This window comes from Apteryx mantelli, chromosome 18, assembly GCF_036417845.1.
Source record: "Apteryx mantelli isolate bAptMan1 chromosome 18, bAptMan1.hap1, whole genome shotgun sequence".
Lineage (NCBI taxonomy): Eukaryota > Metazoa > Chordata > Aves > Apterygiformes > Apterygidae > Apteryx > Apteryx mantelli.
The window spans coordinates 4,763,976-4,781,697 of NC_089995.1; the positions used below are offsets into that span (position 1 = coordinate 4,763,976).

At 52.4% G+C, this 17,722-nt stretch overlaps 1 protein-coding gene across 2 annotated transcripts; it reads left to right on the top strand.

Moving 5' to 3' along the window:
* The first annotated feature begins 444 nt into the window (after positions 1 to 444).
* On the top strand, positions 445 to 16,362 carry GSS (glutathione synthetase). 2 transcript variants are annotated; one of them, XM_067307718.1, is made up of 13 exons: positions 445 to 487; positions 2,764 to 2,900; positions 4,330 to 4,475; positions 6,271 to 6,346; positions 6,948 to 7,087; positions 7,234 to 7,350; positions 7,872 to 7,952; positions 9,255 to 9,332; positions 11,138 to 11,204; positions 11,868 to 12,062; positions 12,320 to 12,401; positions 13,037 to 13,226; positions 13,993 to 16,362. In XM_067307718.1, exons 2-13 carry the CDS (start codon positions 2,772 to 2,774, stop codon positions 14,114 to 14,116), a joined length of 1,425 nt encoding a protein of 474 aa, XP_067163819.1. In that variant the 5' UTR covers positions 445 to 487; positions 2,764 to 2,771; the 3' UTR covers positions 14,117 to 16,362. The 2 variants fall into 2 exon arrangements, with proteins under 2 accessions (XP_067163819.1, XP_067163818.1); XM_067307717.1 differs by lacking the exon at positions 445 to 487 and having other exon boundaries at positions 2,727 to 2,900; positions 11,868 to 12,110.
* The last annotated feature ends 1,360 nt before the right edge of the window (positions 16,363 to 17,722 follow it).

Sequence of the window (17,722 nt, forward strand, 5' to 3'; positions counted from 1 at the left end):
CACCTCATGGTGTCCCCCCACACCACTCACCCCATGGGGTGCCCCCACGTCACCTCCCCCTGGGCCCAGACCCCTCCCCCCGCCGAGGCCCCTCTCACCAACCAGCTCCGCCCCTTCCGGCTCTCCCCGCCCCCACTCCCGCCACCGTCCGGGGTCCCCCACCTGACGTCACAGCATGACGTCATGCCGCTCTGTGACGCACTCCCGCCCCGGGATACCTGACCGTCCGTCCCCGCCCTCGGGCGCGCGGCCTGCTCCACCCCGCAGAGCGCCCCGCCCCCTGCTGCGGCCGCGCATGCGCAACCGGACACTGAGCCTCCGCTCTCCCCCTCAGCTACGGTGGCGCGGTGCGGTATCGCCCTGCCCCGCGCTGATAGGCCCGCGGAGCTGCCAGTCGGCCTTCGAGGCGGGGCGGAAGTAGCGGCCTGGCCAATCGCCTGGGTGGTGCGGCCGCGCCGAGCGGGCCGGGGTGCGGAGGCGGCGGCAGGTAGGGGCCGGGGTGTGGGGCGTGCGGGGCGCCGGGGGCAGGGAGCTGCGCAGCCGGGGCTGTGGGGTGCGGGCAGGGCTGTGGGGTGCTGGGGATCGTGAGGTGCAGGGCGCAGGGTGCTGTGGGGTGCAGGCAGGGCGGTGGGGTGCTGGACACAGGGTGCTGTGGGGTGCAGGGTGCAGGCAGGGCGGTGGGGTGCTGGGGATCGTGAGGTGCAGGGTGCTGTGGGGTGCAGGGTGCTGTGGGTCGCAGGCAGGGCGGTGGGGTGCAGGGCGCAGGCAGGACGGTGGGGTGCAGGGCACAGGCAGGGCGGTGGGGTGCTGGGCGCAGGGTGCTGTGGGGTGCAGGCAGGGCAGTGGGGTGCTGGACACAGGGTGCTGTGGGGTGCAGGCAGGGCAGTGGGGTGCTGGACGCAGGGCGCTGTGGGGTGCTGGACACAGGGTGCTGTGGGGCACAGGCAGGGCAGTGGGGTGCTGGACGCAGGGCGCTGTGGGGTGCTGGACACAGGGTGCTGTGGGGTGCAGGCAGGGCTGTGGGGTGCTGGACGCAGGGCGCTGTGGGGTGCGGGTGGTGTGTGCTGGGCAGTTCCCCTTAGGGTTGGGGCTGGCAGGGAAATGTGTGGCTCAGCCCCAGGCAGGAGCTGGCAGCTCCAGCCCCCGGGGCAGCACTGCTCCCCCTCCGCGGCCCCCCGGCGCTCGACTCCAGGGTCGAGGTCCAGACAGGGGCTGGGCCGCGCTGGGAGCCAGGCCAGCGTCCCGGCCAGGCGGACGCGCAGCGCTGGGGCGTGAGAAACCGAGCTCCTGGGCTCATGGGCAGCGACAGGTTGAGGCAGCTTCAGGCAGACACAGAACTGTGCTTGTTCTGGTCCTTCTCCCCGCTGCGTGGTGGAGAGGGTGCAGGGTCCGTGCAGGGTGTGTAGAGCTGCCCCGGCTGTAGACACTCATTTCTGCACTGCCAAAGGCAGACCGGACCGCCTGTTCCCCATCTGAGAAGAAGCAGTACTTGGATTAATAGGCCACAAACTTTCCTTACGTAGATAAAAGGGGTCGCTTTTCCCTAAGCCGTTTTGTAACAGCAATGATGCAGTGGTAGAGTTTAGCTGTGAGCAAAAGCGCTGGAGAGGGCGGCGGTGCTGGTTTCGCTGTAGAGACAGACATGCCAGCTCTGAGCCACTGCCGCCCCGTTTTGACCTAAGATCGTTTCTTCTGTGCCGTGCGCTCCTCCCTAGGTAGCGTGCTTCCTGCTGCTAGGTCCAGCGTGAGCCATGACTCCTCTCCGCGGCAGTTGCGTCCCGGATGAAGCTGTGTCAGCAGCTCTCCTGGTCGTGCAGTGCCGTAAAACTTTTGAGCAGAGTTTTCTAAGACTCGTCATAAACCACGTTCTCCAGCCTTTGGGACCTGCAGTACTAATTGCTGAGCTGTGCACCCATGTGCGTGGACTCGCTGCTGTGGGAGTCCTCAGCCCGGCCTGGAGGAATGAATCCCGGGCTGGGCTGCGTGCAGCACCGATGATAATCAGGTGCCTTCATCCAGCACTCACATGGGTCCAAGTATTGCTGTAGTATGTGCATAAAACAACCGTGTTGCCTTTCTAAGCTGAGCAGGCTTGGGGCCATGAACACCGCTGTTTGCTCTGGGAATGGCCCTCTGCTGACTGCTATGACAAATTGCTAATTATGCCTTAATTAGTGTCATGTACTACTACCCAGATCAGGAGCGAGATGGCCTTGTAGCCCTGTAGCCTGGAGGTGCTGGTGCGCTGTGGCCTGTGCCGGCGTTGGCGTGGGCTGCAGGAGCAGGGTGTGTTGGTGTGGAGCACGGCTCTGCAGCTGTGCAGTTAGTACAGAGCTCTCCAGGTGCCTCTGCACCATGTAGCTGCACTCCATGCATCAGTCTCTCTTTCTGGACATTATTTCCATGTTTGCTAGGGTAATTCTAGAGAAAACCCTCCTCCCTGATGTGGAGGGACCTGTGCTTGACCCAAATTTGACTGGCATTTTGCCTCAGCATGGAAAACCAGGGAGAGCCGTGTTTGGAAAAAGGTGGCGACAGTTCTCCAGCGACGACGTTGCCTGAGCTCTCTGCAGCCTCCTCGCATGCGTACCTGAGCTCCTGCAGACTGACACCTCCCTAAATTACCTACCTGAGTCTCCCCTGGCCCACGACCACCCCTCCTGCCTGCCGCTGTCTCCCGCGAAGTGGGAAAGGCTGGGCTGCGCGTCAGGAAAGGCTGCGAGACTTGGGGCCGGGCAGGTGATTTCTGTTCTGTCTCCTCAGTACTGGCAATGGCTGCCCTGTGGGAAGATGTCCTGTACAACGAGCCGGTCATCCGGGAGGCAGCATTGCTCGCCGTGGATGCCGCGCTCCTCGAAGGCGTGCTGATGCGGACTGAGGAAGAGCCCAATGCTTCCGACGTAAGTGCCAGAACAAAGTGCGTTTGATCCCGGTCAGAGAGTCAGAGTGAGTCAGCAAAGCGCGAGAGCAGCGCAGGAAGGAACTGGCTGTGATCGCTGGGGTTTGCTGGATCTGCATAAATCGGGCAGTGCTTTGCAGTGAGCACAGGGCGGCGCGGTCGGAGCACAGCTGGCCTGCGGGCTGTAGGTGTCCCCCACGCCCTGTAATGCTGATGAGTGTCTCTCCCCGAGAGACACCCTGTGATAGTTCTCTTTTTTCCAGTGGGAAGGATGGGTCTGGGGTGGCTGGGGAGGTTGCCAGGAGCTTTGCGTGTGTTTGGGGGAGTTTGTCTGTCCCCTCCTCGAAGCTATCTGACCATGACCCTCTCGCTGACCATGGGGTCCTTGAACCACGGGAGCATCCCTTAGAGAGACATCTTTTGTTTTTGACATGGCCCTGGCTACAAGTCAGCCTTTGCTCCATGAGTAGCAGGAGGACATGGGGATGGTGGTGGCAAGGACAGCCAGACGTGTAGGATTCCCTCTGGCGTATCTCCGGTAGTTTGCTGGGGGCGGTGGTGTTTGTGAGGGACTCGGCCTGTTGGAGGAAGATGCTGTGAGGTGTCACTGTGGAAGAAGTACCCCTGCACAAGGGGATGAAATGTTTTGGTGGTGGCTCCCAAAGGAGCCCAGGGGCAGGCAGCCAGCTGCCCTCAGAGCTGGCTGAGGTACGCAGAGGAAGGTCTCCACCACGGGATTATTTGTGACGACCCCAGGCTCTGCTCGGTTGCTGAAGGGACTCGAGAGAAACTCAAGAGATGTGAGGCAGAGGAGGGGGCCTGGGAGGAGAGGCCAGACACACTGCCAGTGTCTCTCGGCTCATGTAAAAATTGCGATGAAAGAGGAGAACTTCTGTCCAGTGTAATATTTTGGTTTTAACAGTGGCCTTGTGCCTGAGCTGTGGGGTGAGCCAGGAGCTGTAGGGCCAGGGGCCCAGAGTAAACGGGGCCTGTGACTAAATGAGCAGAGCTCAAAGGAAGATGCACTGATGGCCAAAACCCAGAACTGGCAAATTCACCTTTCCTCTGAAACAGAGGAGTTCGGGAGGTGGCATTCTCCCATCAAGGTGGAAGTAGAGTTTCCTTTAAATGGAAGGACTCAGCCCAGCTTTTCCTCTGGAGCAGCTGCTCCTGCCTCCACAATCCCCCATGAACAGCTTGTAAAGCAAAGCCGTCCAAAGTTAGCAGTCAGCAGGTTTCAGGATGTGTGTCCTGTCTGTGGTGCGTTGAAAGTGCTGGGGAGGTGGATAGCTTGAGCCTTCAAACAAGTAGAGGAAGCACCTAGTTTTAAATTCTGTCTCCTTTAGACTGCGTAGGCTGGAGCGGGTTTCCAGCATTGTAGCGTTTTGGGGAGAGACCTAACTTCTCTCTTGCTGAATCCTTACTTCCAGGTGGTGAATTATGCTCCCTTCACATTGCTCCCATCAGCGGTACCAAGTGCCCTGTTTGAACAAGCATATGCTGTTCAGCAAGATTTTAACCTGCTCGTGGATGCCATTAGCCAAAACAAAGAATTCCTGGAGCGTACTCTTGCCAGGTATGTGTGAGGTTTTTTTGTTTGTTTTTTCTTTTTTTGATGGTGCCTTTTAAAGAAATATTTTAAATGTAAAGCATTTATTGCTCTTCAGCTCATGCCTTCCCCTGCTATTTCTCATACTGTTTTCAGGCATTCCCTGTTTCCATCCGTACGTGTCCTTCACGCTGAGTGTGTTAGAGCGTAGGCATGCCTATCCTCTGCGAGAATCATCTCTCCTTTGCTGTATCACTTGTCCTAAGATCAATTTTCATCAACTCTTTGTGCTTTGGGGTCTCCTTGGGCCTCACAGAAGATGCAAGGTCTGGCCAAGAACTGACTCTCTGCAATGATCTTCAATTTAGCCAGTCTTCTAGGCCTGTGGCTTCTCCCTTGTGAGCTTGCTGGCCCGTAGGCCTTGAATTCAAGTTGCTGGAGGCTTCTTTGAGCCCTGGGTTTAGCAGTCTGTTTTGGTCTTGTTTTACATCTGCCGTGTGGCTGTGGCTGTCCGATAATCAGCAGTTCTGCTGCCTGCCACAGTTGCTAAGAGAAGGTGTTTGTTCCTTCCCCCACCCTTACCTCTGATCGAGTCGCCCCAATCCCCTGCCTTCGCAGCAGTGCTGGGGAGGTGAGCCGCGAGCTCTGGGTGCTGATGGGTCAGCCAGGCTCTGGCTCATGGGCTCTGCTGGATTTATCTGTGGCTATTGCCCTGTGCTGGAGTGACCATCCCTGGAGCAGGGGGGCAGACAGGAGTCTGAGCCCTTCAGGGGCTGAGGAGGGGCAGCCATGGGGCATGTGGCCATGGTGATGTGCTGAACTGCTGTGGCTGAACGCACAGAGACAGAGCCAAGACCTTGGATGGGACTGAGCTAATACAAGAGTTAAACACCTGCAGGAGCAGGCAGGATGATCCCCTTCAGGGCTTCTTCCCCTGGAGGGGATGGCCATGGTTGTGGTCCCTGTAATCTGTAGGGTTGATGCTTCCACAAAGCCCGTTTTTCTTCATGCTGCTTGTTCTCTGCTGCCTGGCTGCACAGATGCTGGCTCTCTGGCACCTTGCTGCAGGGACAGAGAAAATGAGACTGCTTACCAGCATATTCCATGTTTTGCTAAAACAAACATGCCCTTGGAGCCGCTTTAACCCTTGTGCCTGCTCCATGGCTTCCTGCAAACAGAGCTGTGGCTGGGGGCATGTTTATACCTGTGGTTAAGGAATGCAGAGCTTGAGGTTCTGCTCCCTGCCCAGTGCGCACTCCTACGCTACGCCCCAGGGTTGTGCTTTGGAGGTGCTGCTCATAATTAGCTCAGGAATTTGGCACTCTGGGGAAAAGCCAGACTCTTCTAGCAGGCCCACAGAGTGCTTGGCACCACAATGCGCAGGATTTGGAGCCCAATAGGACAGAGGAATTCGTTGAAACTCCTGAAGTTTCTTCTGTGAACTTTGTAGTGGCACAGAGAGATTCCTGATTTCTTTTCTCTGTCTTCAGAGTTTTTCTGTGTTTCTTTCCCTTTGCTTGCCTCATCTCTCTGACCTGCAAATTAGTCATCTCTGCACAGAGGTGCTTTTAGTAGCGTAGCTGTGCTGAGCAAACTGGGTTTGGATTATACACTGTGGCCCTTGAAGGAGAGGGCTTTCATGGTGTGATGCTTAATAGTGCTGCAGGACTTGATCTGGCCACAGACCTGCAATTTCTGCTGGAAAATATCCCTGGTAGGTTTTTGGGTTGTTTTTTTTCTTTTCCCCCCTGAGAGAAGAATCAATTCTCTTGTCTCTCTGTGACAGCATACGGTGGCCGATTTGATCTTTCTTTCTCTCTAGCACCATCAAGGTAGATGACTTCACAGCTCAACTCTTCAGAATCTACACGCAAGTTTTGGAGGAAGGATTGGCTCAGGTACCTTGGCAGAAGACCCCAGCCATCAGCAGCCTTGCCACTTTGCTTTGCAGTGCGATTGCCTGGTATCTGTGTCTGCAAGCTTTGTTGTTGCTCTTGGCTTTGAATTGTCCTATAGTCAGGCAGGTTGCTCCCTAGATTACGATGTCTCAGTCAGTTCCAACCTGTGAACTCAGTATCTTGTCCCATTTGGCAGTCATTCCTTTTGTATAGTGCTGCTGGAAACAGCCAGGCCTCGACCGGGAAGATTTAATACATGCTTGTCTTCTGGGAGTCTTGGGAGGATGCAGGGATGCCTTCTGCGTACTCTGTCAGGACACGCTCTGGGGAGCCTGTCCTTGCAGAAGCTTAAGTGTTGGTAGCTCCTCTGGAGTACTGAGGAGGGTTGAGGGGCCTGAACAAGGGCCAAAGGACTCACAGGCAGGTCTTGCATAGGTATTTATCAAAGTGGGAGTGACTGGATCTGCCCCCAGGAGGATTTTGAAGTGAGGTCATCAAACGGATTTGCAGTAAAAGGCAACAAGAGAACTTTTCTGTTATTCCAGGCATGCAGGGAAATGGAAACTTGCTCCCACTTCACCTCACTTCCCCTCTGTTTCAGTCTGTGTTTTTAGGCATAAACCGCTCTGATTACATGTTTGACCGTGGTGTGGATGGGACCCCAGCTCTGAAGCAGATTGAAATAAACACCATTGCTGCCAGCTTCGGAGGCCTCACTTCCCGAACTCTAGCCGTTCACCGGTAAGGAAGCCAGCTCCGCAACCAAGGCATTGCACCAGCTGTATGGCGAGACCTGTTACCATCTGTCCTTGCATGCTCTCCAGACTCCTGCTCTACAAGTCTGGGCAGTGGCTGTCATTAGACTTAGAGCTTCTTTTGTGCCCCAGGCAGGTGTTAAAGGCGCTGGGAAAATCTGAGGAGGCATCACGTCTGCTGCCCAACAGTCCATCGAAAGGGCTTGCCTTGGGTATTGCGAAAGCCTGGGAGCTGTATGGTTCACAGAGGTAAGGAGAAAGAAGCTGCCGGAGGCTGTGTTATCTCGTCTCCCTTGGGAATGCACACTTTTTTTTTCTTTTTTTTTTCTTAAACTGCACTTTCTGAAAGCTGCCTGTTTGATAGACAAGCTGCTCTTGAAAAGGTTGTGGCCATGCTGTGAAGAGCAATGCTGTCGCCTTAGCATGCAGGGCTGCTATTTTGGGCCTCTGTGTGCACAGGGTGTCCCATCACTCCTGGATGGGCCACAGAGTAGTGCAGAGTGTCTCTGAAGGAGTTGTGTGGTTCGGGAACGCTGTGCGGTGCTAAGTTTTCCTCTTGTCCTTTTCCCTTTGTGCTTATGCCCAGCACTGGCTTATTAATGATGCAGGATCAATGCTGCTCTCCATTTGCATGCTCACCCTTAGAAATGCTGGAGAAACCTAGCAGGAGCACTGCAGGAAGACTGAACCTCAAAGAGGTCAAAAGCTTGTGATTTTGGGTGCATGTGTGGTGTTTCTGGGTTTAATTATGTTCTTGGTATCTCTTCCAGTGCTGTGGTGATGTTCCTGGTGGAGGAAGTCCAAAGGAATATTTTTGATCAGCGATGTGTAGAAAATGAACTTTGGAACAGGTAATGGTTGAATTTCTTGGGATAAGAAAAGAAGGAGATGGTACAATTTTTTTTTTTTTGGGGGGGGGGAAGAGAAGCAGAGTGAACTGCTGGAGGGTCATGGTGTTTCCCTCAAAGCAGCTTCTCAGGCCCCCTCCTTCTCTAGGCTTTCCTTTCAAGCAGGCAAGGCTGTGAGAGTGTAAGAGCAAGTCATGGAAAGGTGAGGATGTGCAGAATCCATTTGCTTTTTATTTTGTCAGCTGCTGTGAAGAATAAAGTAAAAAAAAATAAACATATTTTTCTCTACTGGAAGAGGACTTGCCATGATATGTAATGGGACAACCTTTATCTTGGACTTATTGCTGAGATCTGTAACGCAGCTCTCTTCAGCGTTCCTTCAGTGGCCTTCTGCCTAGCCTCAGCACCCATCTTAATCTTCCCACACACCTCCCAGTGCTGCACACCAGCTCTTTGCTGGAAATACCAGCAGTGATCAAAGCCTCTGGTCTCCAGGGCCAATTTCTTCTGGACTTTGTGCCTGTGTATTCCTGGGAGCTGCACCAATGGTGGCTTTGCTGTGGGACACGTCTCTCCAACAGGACAGTCAGGAACAGAGCTGGTTTAATGAGGGTCCTGCTTGTTCTTCTGCTCAGGACTGGGCACAGGATGTTTCATAAAAGCTTAATTAAGGAAGCTTCAAGGACCTTTGTGAAAGATCTGTGCAAAGTAAGCAACGTGGCTGTGGATTAAAGGGCGTTGGAGAGGGGAGTGTTTTGATGTCATCTAGCTCTGAGCCCCTCCAGTCTGTGCTGGCGCAGTAGGAGACCTTAAAAGCTCACAGCTTTGTAGGAAACATACTGGCTGCTGATTGTCTCTCTACTTCAGCAAGACCACACTGCCTCTTTGTGGAGAAAAGACTGTAAAGCATGAAGTAGGGAAACGCATATAGGAAGTAAAACTTTTATCTGCAGCTTTTGGCTTTGAAGCCAACAGTGAATAAATCTGTCACATAGAGATAAAAGCAGCAGAATACTGAGTTCTCTTAAAAACACTTTAGAAGGTGAGAGGCAAGTATGGAAAAATCCAGTGTGTTTAAGCACATATTCTGCTTCCCACAGTGTTCGGGCTGGAGACAGAGGATGAGTGCTGAAAACAGGGACTAGTGTGACCTGAGGAATGCCTCCTGTTCCATAGTACAAAGCATGAAATTACTTGTGAAAGAGCCTACGCGTCCTCCTTGCTGGGTCCGGTGGTTCCACTTTTGACTTCTAGCTCAAGTAACTCTATGCACAGCCTGGTGACTCTCCTGCTCCTCTCTTACAGGAATATTCGGGTCATCAGGAAGCGGTTCAGAGACGTGTTTGAAAAGGGGTCTCTAGATGATGCCAGGAGGCTGTATATGTGAGTATGAGCCAAGGTGCGCATTCCTGGCTGTCTGTTGGGTACACAGAGTTGGCTACATGACAATTTTATGACCTCTAAATGGGAATTTTCAGTGGTATGTTTTTGAGTGTTAATAGTGGCTTTCTGAGAATGCAGTTCTCTTCTGTACTCCAGGGCTGCTGCTTCCTCTGGAGCAGAAATGATTTTGCTTTCCATGTTGGTGGGATTTTGCATATACATTTTAGTCCCTTACACATGGAGACATAATTTCCCTCCTTCAAGTCACAGCCTTCAGAGCTCTTCAGGATCTTTGCTGCCTTCACATACATCTGCTATGAAAAGTACTGGCTATTTCAGAGGTTTTCCCAGAGACGTTTCCTTTTTACTATTCACGTGATGCTCTGCTAGTGGGAGTTGGACTGAGTTATTAGTGCTAGAAGAGAAAGTATTACATGTCCTTACAGTATTTGTTAGTTTTGAATGCATTCAGCTTCTCATCTGTTCCCTGCAAAGACTGGGATGTGGGCTTATAGACTGCTTTCACAGCAAGGCAGTCAATTCCAAGTGTGATGTTTATCCTGTCTTCCAGGGTAATGTACTTGGAGCTACACAAGCCTAAAGGAAGAGGTGGTTTCATGCTAATGCTATTTCTGTTTCTGTTATTTCTGTTTAGGTTAATGTGGTTTTACGTTTGGTGCTTTTGCCACATTTAATTAATTAACACATTTGTCATTGCCAGACAGTTAAGGGGAGAGAGTCTCCACCATACTTCCTCCAGAGCTTGCTCTATCTTTACTGATGAATGCCTTTAAATTACAGTTCCTGCCTACTACCCAGCTTCTGTGTTGTTATTCCCTGACTACATGCACAGTTTGTATGGCCAAAGCTTGGGTGTGTGGTGCTGCAAGTGTGCTAACAGCAGTGCACAGGATGTTTTGGTGCCTGGGGCAGGATGTTGAGTTGGTGTCCTGCCCTTGAGCTGCCACTGGATGAGGACCTCTCCTAGGCCTGGCTCCCACTGGCAAAAGCTATTTAAAAAAATTAGATTCTCACCTCCCTCCTGGGCTGAGTGTGTGAATTATTGAGACAACAGTTAGTCACACGGAGGCCTGATGTCAGCTCCCTGTGTCTTGGGGTAGGGCAAGCCAGCTGGAACTCCATGCAGAGGAGCAAAGGGGTTTGCAGTCATCGGCTTTCTCTCGCAGAGAAGAAAGCTTGCTCTGGGAGGTCAGCCAGGCTGATCCCCCTCCTGAAGAGGAGCAGAACAGTATGCTCGGGAGGCCAAGGAGAAGGGGCAAATGTGAAGAACAAGGGGACGTGGAGAGAAAAACAAAGATGAGCTTAAAAGAGAGTTTTGGCTCCACTGAAACCCTGTCATGCTGGCTTTGCAGTGGGACAGTCTGGGGGCAGTGCATGAGTAGGAAAACACAGATGGGACCCACTGTAACTGAACTAGATGGTTGTTTGCTGATACTTTTTGATGTAAGCAGTAACTGTGGTTGCTGTGGGAGTTGCATACAAATGTTGGACCTCAAAATATTGGAGTGGGCCTTTCCTGGAGGAACATGTTGAGGTGTCTGTTTCAAGCACCTTGTTAGAAGTGTGGACACCCCGATACGGAGGCTTAGACCTGCTCTTTTGGTGTGGGAGAAGCTCTGGCTGCTGCAGCCCAGCCAGCTGCTTGGCCTGGTCCCATAACACTTTGTCTGTCTGACACCATCATGTCCCAGAGCTGTCTGCGTGGCTGCTGGGGTGTTGGAGGTCTTAGGTAGAGGTGTGGAGGGCTGGCCTGATTTGGTGATTGTTTTTGGCTTCTGTTCCAGAGATGGCCAGGAGGTAGCAGTGGTGTACTACAGAGAGGGCTACGTGCCAAAAAACTACGATCTGCAGGTTAGTACTGACCGCTGTGGTCTGAGGAGCTGCAGTGCCCAGCAGGTCTGAAACTTCCCATGATCCCGGGTGGGATCAGTCCTGTCCTGGGTAGGATTAGTCCTGTCCAGCATGACTGATCGCATTGGGAAACTGTGACTCTGCAGTACGTACGAGTGCCCCTGGCACTCTCGTAATGCTCCTGCACAGGCAATAAGAAAAATGAATGGCTTTCTTCTCCAAGAACCATTTATGTGGTCACCTCTTATCTGCAGCACTGGACTGCTTCTGTACAATATGGTCTAATGTAGATATTAGCACCTGCTTAAAGAGTTAAGACCTGAACTATGGATAATTTTCTGCCCTTGATTATGTGTTAGGACTACTAGGCTGGAGGCAATAATGATGCAGACCAAATCTTGCTGTTGTCTGGAAGTGCCAGCACTGGGCAAGCTGGAGAGGGGATACAACTGAAGGCATTGAACTAACCTGGCTGTGCTGTTTCCAGAGGCAGCAGGAGATCCACATGTGCATTTGTCTGCTTGTCTCCAGTGTGCCATGCTTCCAGCCCCCAGCTCTGCCAGGCAGGGAGGGAGGAGGTGAACTGCATGTCAGTAACTGAATAGAAGAGAGTGAAAAAAATCTTTTTTTGCTGATGAGATGATTGTTCTCTCTTTCTCTTAGAACTGGGAGGCACGATTGTTGCTGGAGAGGTCAAGGGCAGTGAAGTGCCCTGACATTGCTACCCAACTTGCTGGGACCAAGAAGGTCCAACAGGAGCTGAGCCGGCCAGGGACGCTGGAGAGATTACTGCCTGGCCATGTGGAGTCCATTGCTCGGATAAGGGCAACATTTGCTGGACTTTATTCCCTGGACTTGGTGAGTGCGAGCAGGGTGAGCATGTCTGGAGCAGGAATGAATGTGCAGGTACGTGCTTGGCCTGTGTAATGTTTCTCTTCAGTTAAGAAAACTGCAAAGTGGCAGTTAAAACTGATCTTGGAAGTGCATTATAAAATCTGACCTTCTTAGAGGGCTTCGTGGCCTTGGTAGGGACCCTGATGGTCCTGCTCAGAGAGGGCTGTGGAGGAGCCCCTGCTTTTCCTTGATGCTTTGCTGTTGCCATCCTCTCCTGCCAGGGAGAAGAGGGTGACAAGATGGCTGCTACAGCTATTGCTGACCCTGACTGGTTTGTGCTGAAGCCGCAGCGAGAGGGTGGAGGTATGAGCTGGAGTGGGTCCTGCGGGGTTTTCAGTGTCGTTCTCGCCATATCCAGGATAGGCGGTAGCTCTGTGATGGCTCATGGTCCTGTGCTGAGGGGTAAAAGGACAGCTTGTAGCTACCCCTTTCTTATGTTCTTGTAATAGGTGCAACACAGAACTTCACTGGCATGTTTAAAAGCTATTTTGGTCCTGCCTATACTTTAGAAACAGCTTTCTTCATCACCTCTTCCCATCACCTCATGCAGCCTTACTGGCTTTGGTAAGGTGTTGTGGGGGAGCTGAGGGTGAGCTACCCAGGATCTCACGTGGAGGACCGTGAGGCCCGTTATGGGCCTGACCAGCAAGAGCAAGGCATTCTGTGCTGGCCAGGAGCAGGCATCTTGTCTGCCCCTTCCCAAGGTCCTGTCCCAACTGCCCTGCTGACCGCAGATGCGGTGGGAGCTAGTCATGACAGTAATGTAGGGCAACTCCTGAAGAAACTTCCCAAGCCCCTAGAGCTGGGGACATGGGGAACCCAGACAGCACATGACAAAGGCTGCACCTGTATGGGCTGCCTGGGCCAACTGTATAGCTGGGGCAAATGGCTTCTGCCACTGTGCTGGGATATGCGTGACCTGCTGGTTTTGTTGTCAGGGAACAATCTCTATGGTGAAGAGCTCAGACAAGTTCTGGAGAAGATCAAAGACAGCCCTGAGAGAACCTCTTACATTCTGATGGATAAGATCAAACCACAGCCATCAAAGAATTACCTGCTGCGGGCTCACAGTCCTCTGACAGTCTCAGAGTGCATCTCTGAGCTTGGGATTTTTGGCGTCTATGTCAGGTAAGAAACACGTGAGGTGAATACCTGTTGTAGCCAGCACTTGCTTTGGGAACATTTTCCCCTCTGCACTGTGAGCACAGCAGCAGGGCAGATGTCTCTGTGTAGGTGAATGTAGAGGGGACAGATGTGGCCATTCAGTCACTGTCAGCTGCTTTCTGAGCACTAGGTTCAGATGCTGAACTGCTGCTCTGTACCTGCTGCCAAAGAAGTTGTTTAAAAACAGCAGAGCTAGTGCTGGCAGCCTGGTGTAATTTCAGACCACCTGAAATACGAGCATCTCACTGCTGATTTTTTGGGGTGGTACCTCTCAGGATCTGGATGTAGCAGCAACACTTTGCTGAAGCCCTGGAGGTCTCAGAAATATCTGAGGGCATAACATGGTTGTGCTCAACCCTAAATAACTGCTGTTTTTGTTTAAAACCATCTTAGATCCATGGAGATATTTCCATAATTTATAAATTGAAGTCCTTCTCCTACAATTTTAGAAACAAATGTACTCTGGCAGTATTCACAACCTGACACTGCTTGTATGCAGAGAAATCTGACAGAAGTGGCCCAGCTGAGCGTACAGCTGTGTCATTGCTATGCAGAAAACAAGCACAACTTCGTTATTAGCAGAGGCCTCTGCACTAGACCAGAGGGGCTTTACATGCCAGTTAACTGCCCTGGATTGTGGCTTTGGGGAATGTCAGTCTCATTCTCCAAGACAGTAGAAGTGCCAGAAGCTTTCTGCTCTGCAGGTGCTCAGTTGCCCTTTTCTTTGCAGACAGGGCAAGGAGATGGTGATGAACAAGTCTGCCGGCCATCTCCTGCGGACCAAGGCAGTCGAGCATGCAGATGGTGGTGTAGCAGCTGGTGTGGCGGTGCTGGACACTCCCTACTTGGTGTGAGGAGGTGATGCCCCATCCTGCCTGCCTTGCTCTACTGCCCAAAGAGCTCATCTGCCACAAGGATGTTTTCCTTAGGGTGCAATTACCAAGGCCTGCGGTGTTTGGGATCATGAGGAGGGACTGTATGAAAGTAATGGTTCCAAAAGTCCTGCGTGCTAGCCCCAGCTTCTCATTTGCAATTCCTCCTGCAGGAAGAAGGGATTCCCTTCCTCTGCCTGCTCAGTGGGTCCAGCCCTGCCCCAGGTGCATGTCCCAGTCCTGACCTCCCAGTATTGCATTAATTTGGATGTTTTCTTGGGGTCTAGCCTGCAGGCAGTAGTAGGTATTGCAAAACTGAAGGGTAAGGTGCCACACCAGGCCCTTGTGCTGTTCCCAATACTAAGCTCCTTGATGCTGCATTCGTTTTCAGAGACAAAGAGGAAACCCAAAGCCTGGGGAAAGGAAGGAGAAGGGGGATGTGAAAGTATCAGCCTTCATCTGCAGGCTTCGTGACACAGTGCCCCTTCTGCTTCCCCTCTGCCTCAGTGCTTTCCAAATTGTAGATGGGAGCCCAGCTCTGTGTGTCCATGGCCCTTCCAGCCCTTGCTTAGGGGCTGTTGCTCTGATTCCTACCTTTCCCTATGCTGGAGGATCCTCAGCTCCTGTGCAAGAGGCAGCTGCCATGGTGTAATTTGTCCAAGGGCACCTGGCCCACTCTTGCTTTGCCCAGTTCCTTTAGGAGGTTTTGTTGGACTGGATGTTCATCCCAAATAGTGCTTCTACACTACACAAGGAAGGCAGCAGTGCAGAATCCATCCTGAGCTTCATGCCCTCTCCATGGGAGGGCTAGATCTGCTCCAGTTGCCTCTTGCAGCCTGTCCTGCCTGTGCTGAACTGTCTCGCTGTTCAGGACCATATCCAACCGCTTACAATAAGAATGAGAGGTCTAGCTGCTGGTAACGTAACATGCTCTGAACAGAAGCTACATAGCTGCCCACTTCCTCTGTCCTGCCTCGTGGTGAAGGAGAGCAGAAGCATCCTCCTGTCCCAGAAGTGGCACCCTGTGAGGGTCCTTGGGTTGCAAAACTGAGCACTCCAGGGTAGTGCTGGCATTTCCTACCAGGTGCTGCCACCGCCAGAGGCAGGAGGGGCTGCAGTGACAAGGCTGGCTATTCCATGTTGGGTCTCATCTCCAAAGGCAGAAGGTCTCATCTCCTTGTGGTGGCTGCTGTGGTGTTCCTCATCCCTTGGGCTCAGCTGAGGCAGTGACTGACCCCCACCGTTTGGCACAAGATTCCTTCAACCATGGTGGCAGAGCCCAAAGCAAGGGTGAACAGGAGCCTTCTATCACAGCCAGTGTGTCGATTTTTCCTGAAGCCATGAGGGCTTATGCCAATGCATCCTGCTGAGTCGTGCACTGAACATCTGCCTGATCCACCACTACCGTATGAAGCAAGAGCCATGTCAGGAAGCAGGGTGGCAGCTGAGAGGCCTGACCTCTTTATTCATCCTCCCAGGACTTGTGGTGTGGTGAGATGGGTGGGAAGCAAGGGTGCGCAGAGGTGAGACTGAGGGGAGCAAACCCAGCCCAAACTGCCAAGCACTTGGCGTTGCTGCCTGCTGTGTTCTTCAGACACAGGATTTTGTATGTTAGTTCCTAGACGGAGCCGTGGCAGCCTATTACTGCCTCCGTGGCTGTGCCACTGCTGTCACACTGGGACCAGTGTAAGTAAGTGGATGGTGAGAGATGTCTCCCTCGGGGTTTCATGAATCGGTGGGAACAGTGCGGGGGGGAATTGGGCTCTGCTCCGTGACCTGGAGGAGACCGTGCTCCAGTTCCTGTGGGCTTTTGCCTGTTCCACTGGTGTGACCCTCCTCCACCCAGCCCTTTGCTCAGCCAAGCAATTCATAGTGAAGCATAAGAGATGAGCCTTTCTGGAAGAGGCCTGGTAAAGCACCCAGGTAGCCTTAGCTCTGCTTTTTAGTGACACCTGAGAGAAGAATCTTTAAGGCAATATTTCTTAAGAATGAATTTGCTGATTGAATCTATGCCTACACCCTGCCACGTGTGTTGCTGCTCTGGTGCTGTGCAGCAGCCCCCTAGGGCAACTTTCAGGCTGGGTGCTTTAATCACGAATCTTTAAACTTGGAAATCTTTCAGTTTTTTAAGTGCAACTGGTTCTACGATTGCTGGGTTGTTGTGTAGTTGGGGAGGGGGGCTAATTACCCCTATGCAGAGAGTGATTAAAACAGGTACTAAATCTGAATGCTGTTCTTGTGTCAGTTTTGTCTGGGAATATATGTGCAAGAAAGATTTGTTCATGTTTCCTTGCTCTGTGCCAAGAGCATCTCTTACAGTGATGGACCTTTGGAATCTTTCTTTGGCTTTACAGATATCGGTTGTCACCCTACCAGGTATTGCAACACTGTCAAAGTTTGTGGCTGTGGGACTGGTGGGGTTGGGAGGGACTGGTGGGGTTGGGAGGGACTGGTGGGGCTGGGTCAGAGCTGTCATCATTCCTTTTCCTGTTCATTTCTACTTCCTTGTTCATCTCCTTCGTAGCTGCACCAAAACGTGGGGCTGTTGTTTTTCTATATACGTAACTGGAAACAACCCTGCAGGCTTTGCAGGCCCAGGTTCAGGAGGCATGAGTGCTGACAGTCTCTCTCTCTCTCTCTCTCTCTCTCTCTCTCTCTCTCTCTCTCTCTCTGGACCCATGAACATATTGGTTTTCTTCATGTAGGACTTCAGGAAGGAAAGCCAAACCCAGCAATGCTTCACCAAGACAGCAGACCTGAGCTGTGCTCAGACCCCTGGTTACTGTGCTCTCCTGTGTTGAGACAGGCCTTCTCTTCTCTCCCTGGTAGATGGTCACCACTCCAAAGGAACGAGCTCAGCTCTCATGCTGGCGTGATGTGCCATATGCTGGCAGGTAGCGTGCTGCCCAGGAACATGGAATTGAATCTCTTCTGAATGGAGTTAACCACTGAATGTCCAGGTGGAAAGGATGAGATGCCATTTTCTGTGGCTTGTTTTGATATTTACCTGCTCTTGGAGACAGGTAAATGTCTCAGGACAGAACAGTCAGTGCTGTGGTCAGCCACAAAAGCAGTGCTGAGGTTGCCCTGGTGTGTGATGCCTTCCTGTGGCAGAGGGACACAGACCCCTGAGCCAGCCACTGCCAGGCTCTGTACACGGGGCCATGTGTTGCTGACTTGTGCCTAACCCTGCTGCAGGGGTGTGCTTCATGGCTGAAAGGCTTTTTCTGCCTGTGCTGATGCAGCCAGGCTCTGTCTTAATCAATTCAAGCTGTTGTTTGCCCTCATCTCTCCTGGGTTGTGTTCAGATAACATGCCTGTTCTTGGAGCAGTTGAGTTTTTTCAGGCATGAGGAGATGGTTGAAACCTCTCCTGTGGACAGACTTTGCGCGGAAAAGTGGTCAGTGCCTGGCATGATTTCTCCCACCCTGCCCTTTATAAACATGCTGTCTGATACCATGTCCCAGGCAGTTGGTTCTGCTCGACTTTTTGTCACTGAAAAGCCAGGTTTTTATCTGAAAAGGTCTCATGGAGACTAGGAGATCTCTAGACCTCTTCAGCATCTCATCTGTCCTCTCTTGTTCTCCT

Coding starts and splice junctions, on each gene's coding strand:
- GSS (XM_067307717.1), top strand. CDS start 2,772: ATGGCTGCCCTGTGGGAAGATGTCCTGTACAACGAGCCGGTCATCCGG. Junction 9,333..11,137: donor GATGCCAGGAGGCTGTATAT/GTGAGTATGAGC, acceptor CTTCTGTTCCAG/AGATGGCCAGGAGGTAGCAG. Junction 12,111..12,319: donor GAGCAGGAATGAATGTGCAG/GTACGTGCTTGG, acceptor CTCTCCTGCCAG/GGAGAAGAGGGTGACAAGAT.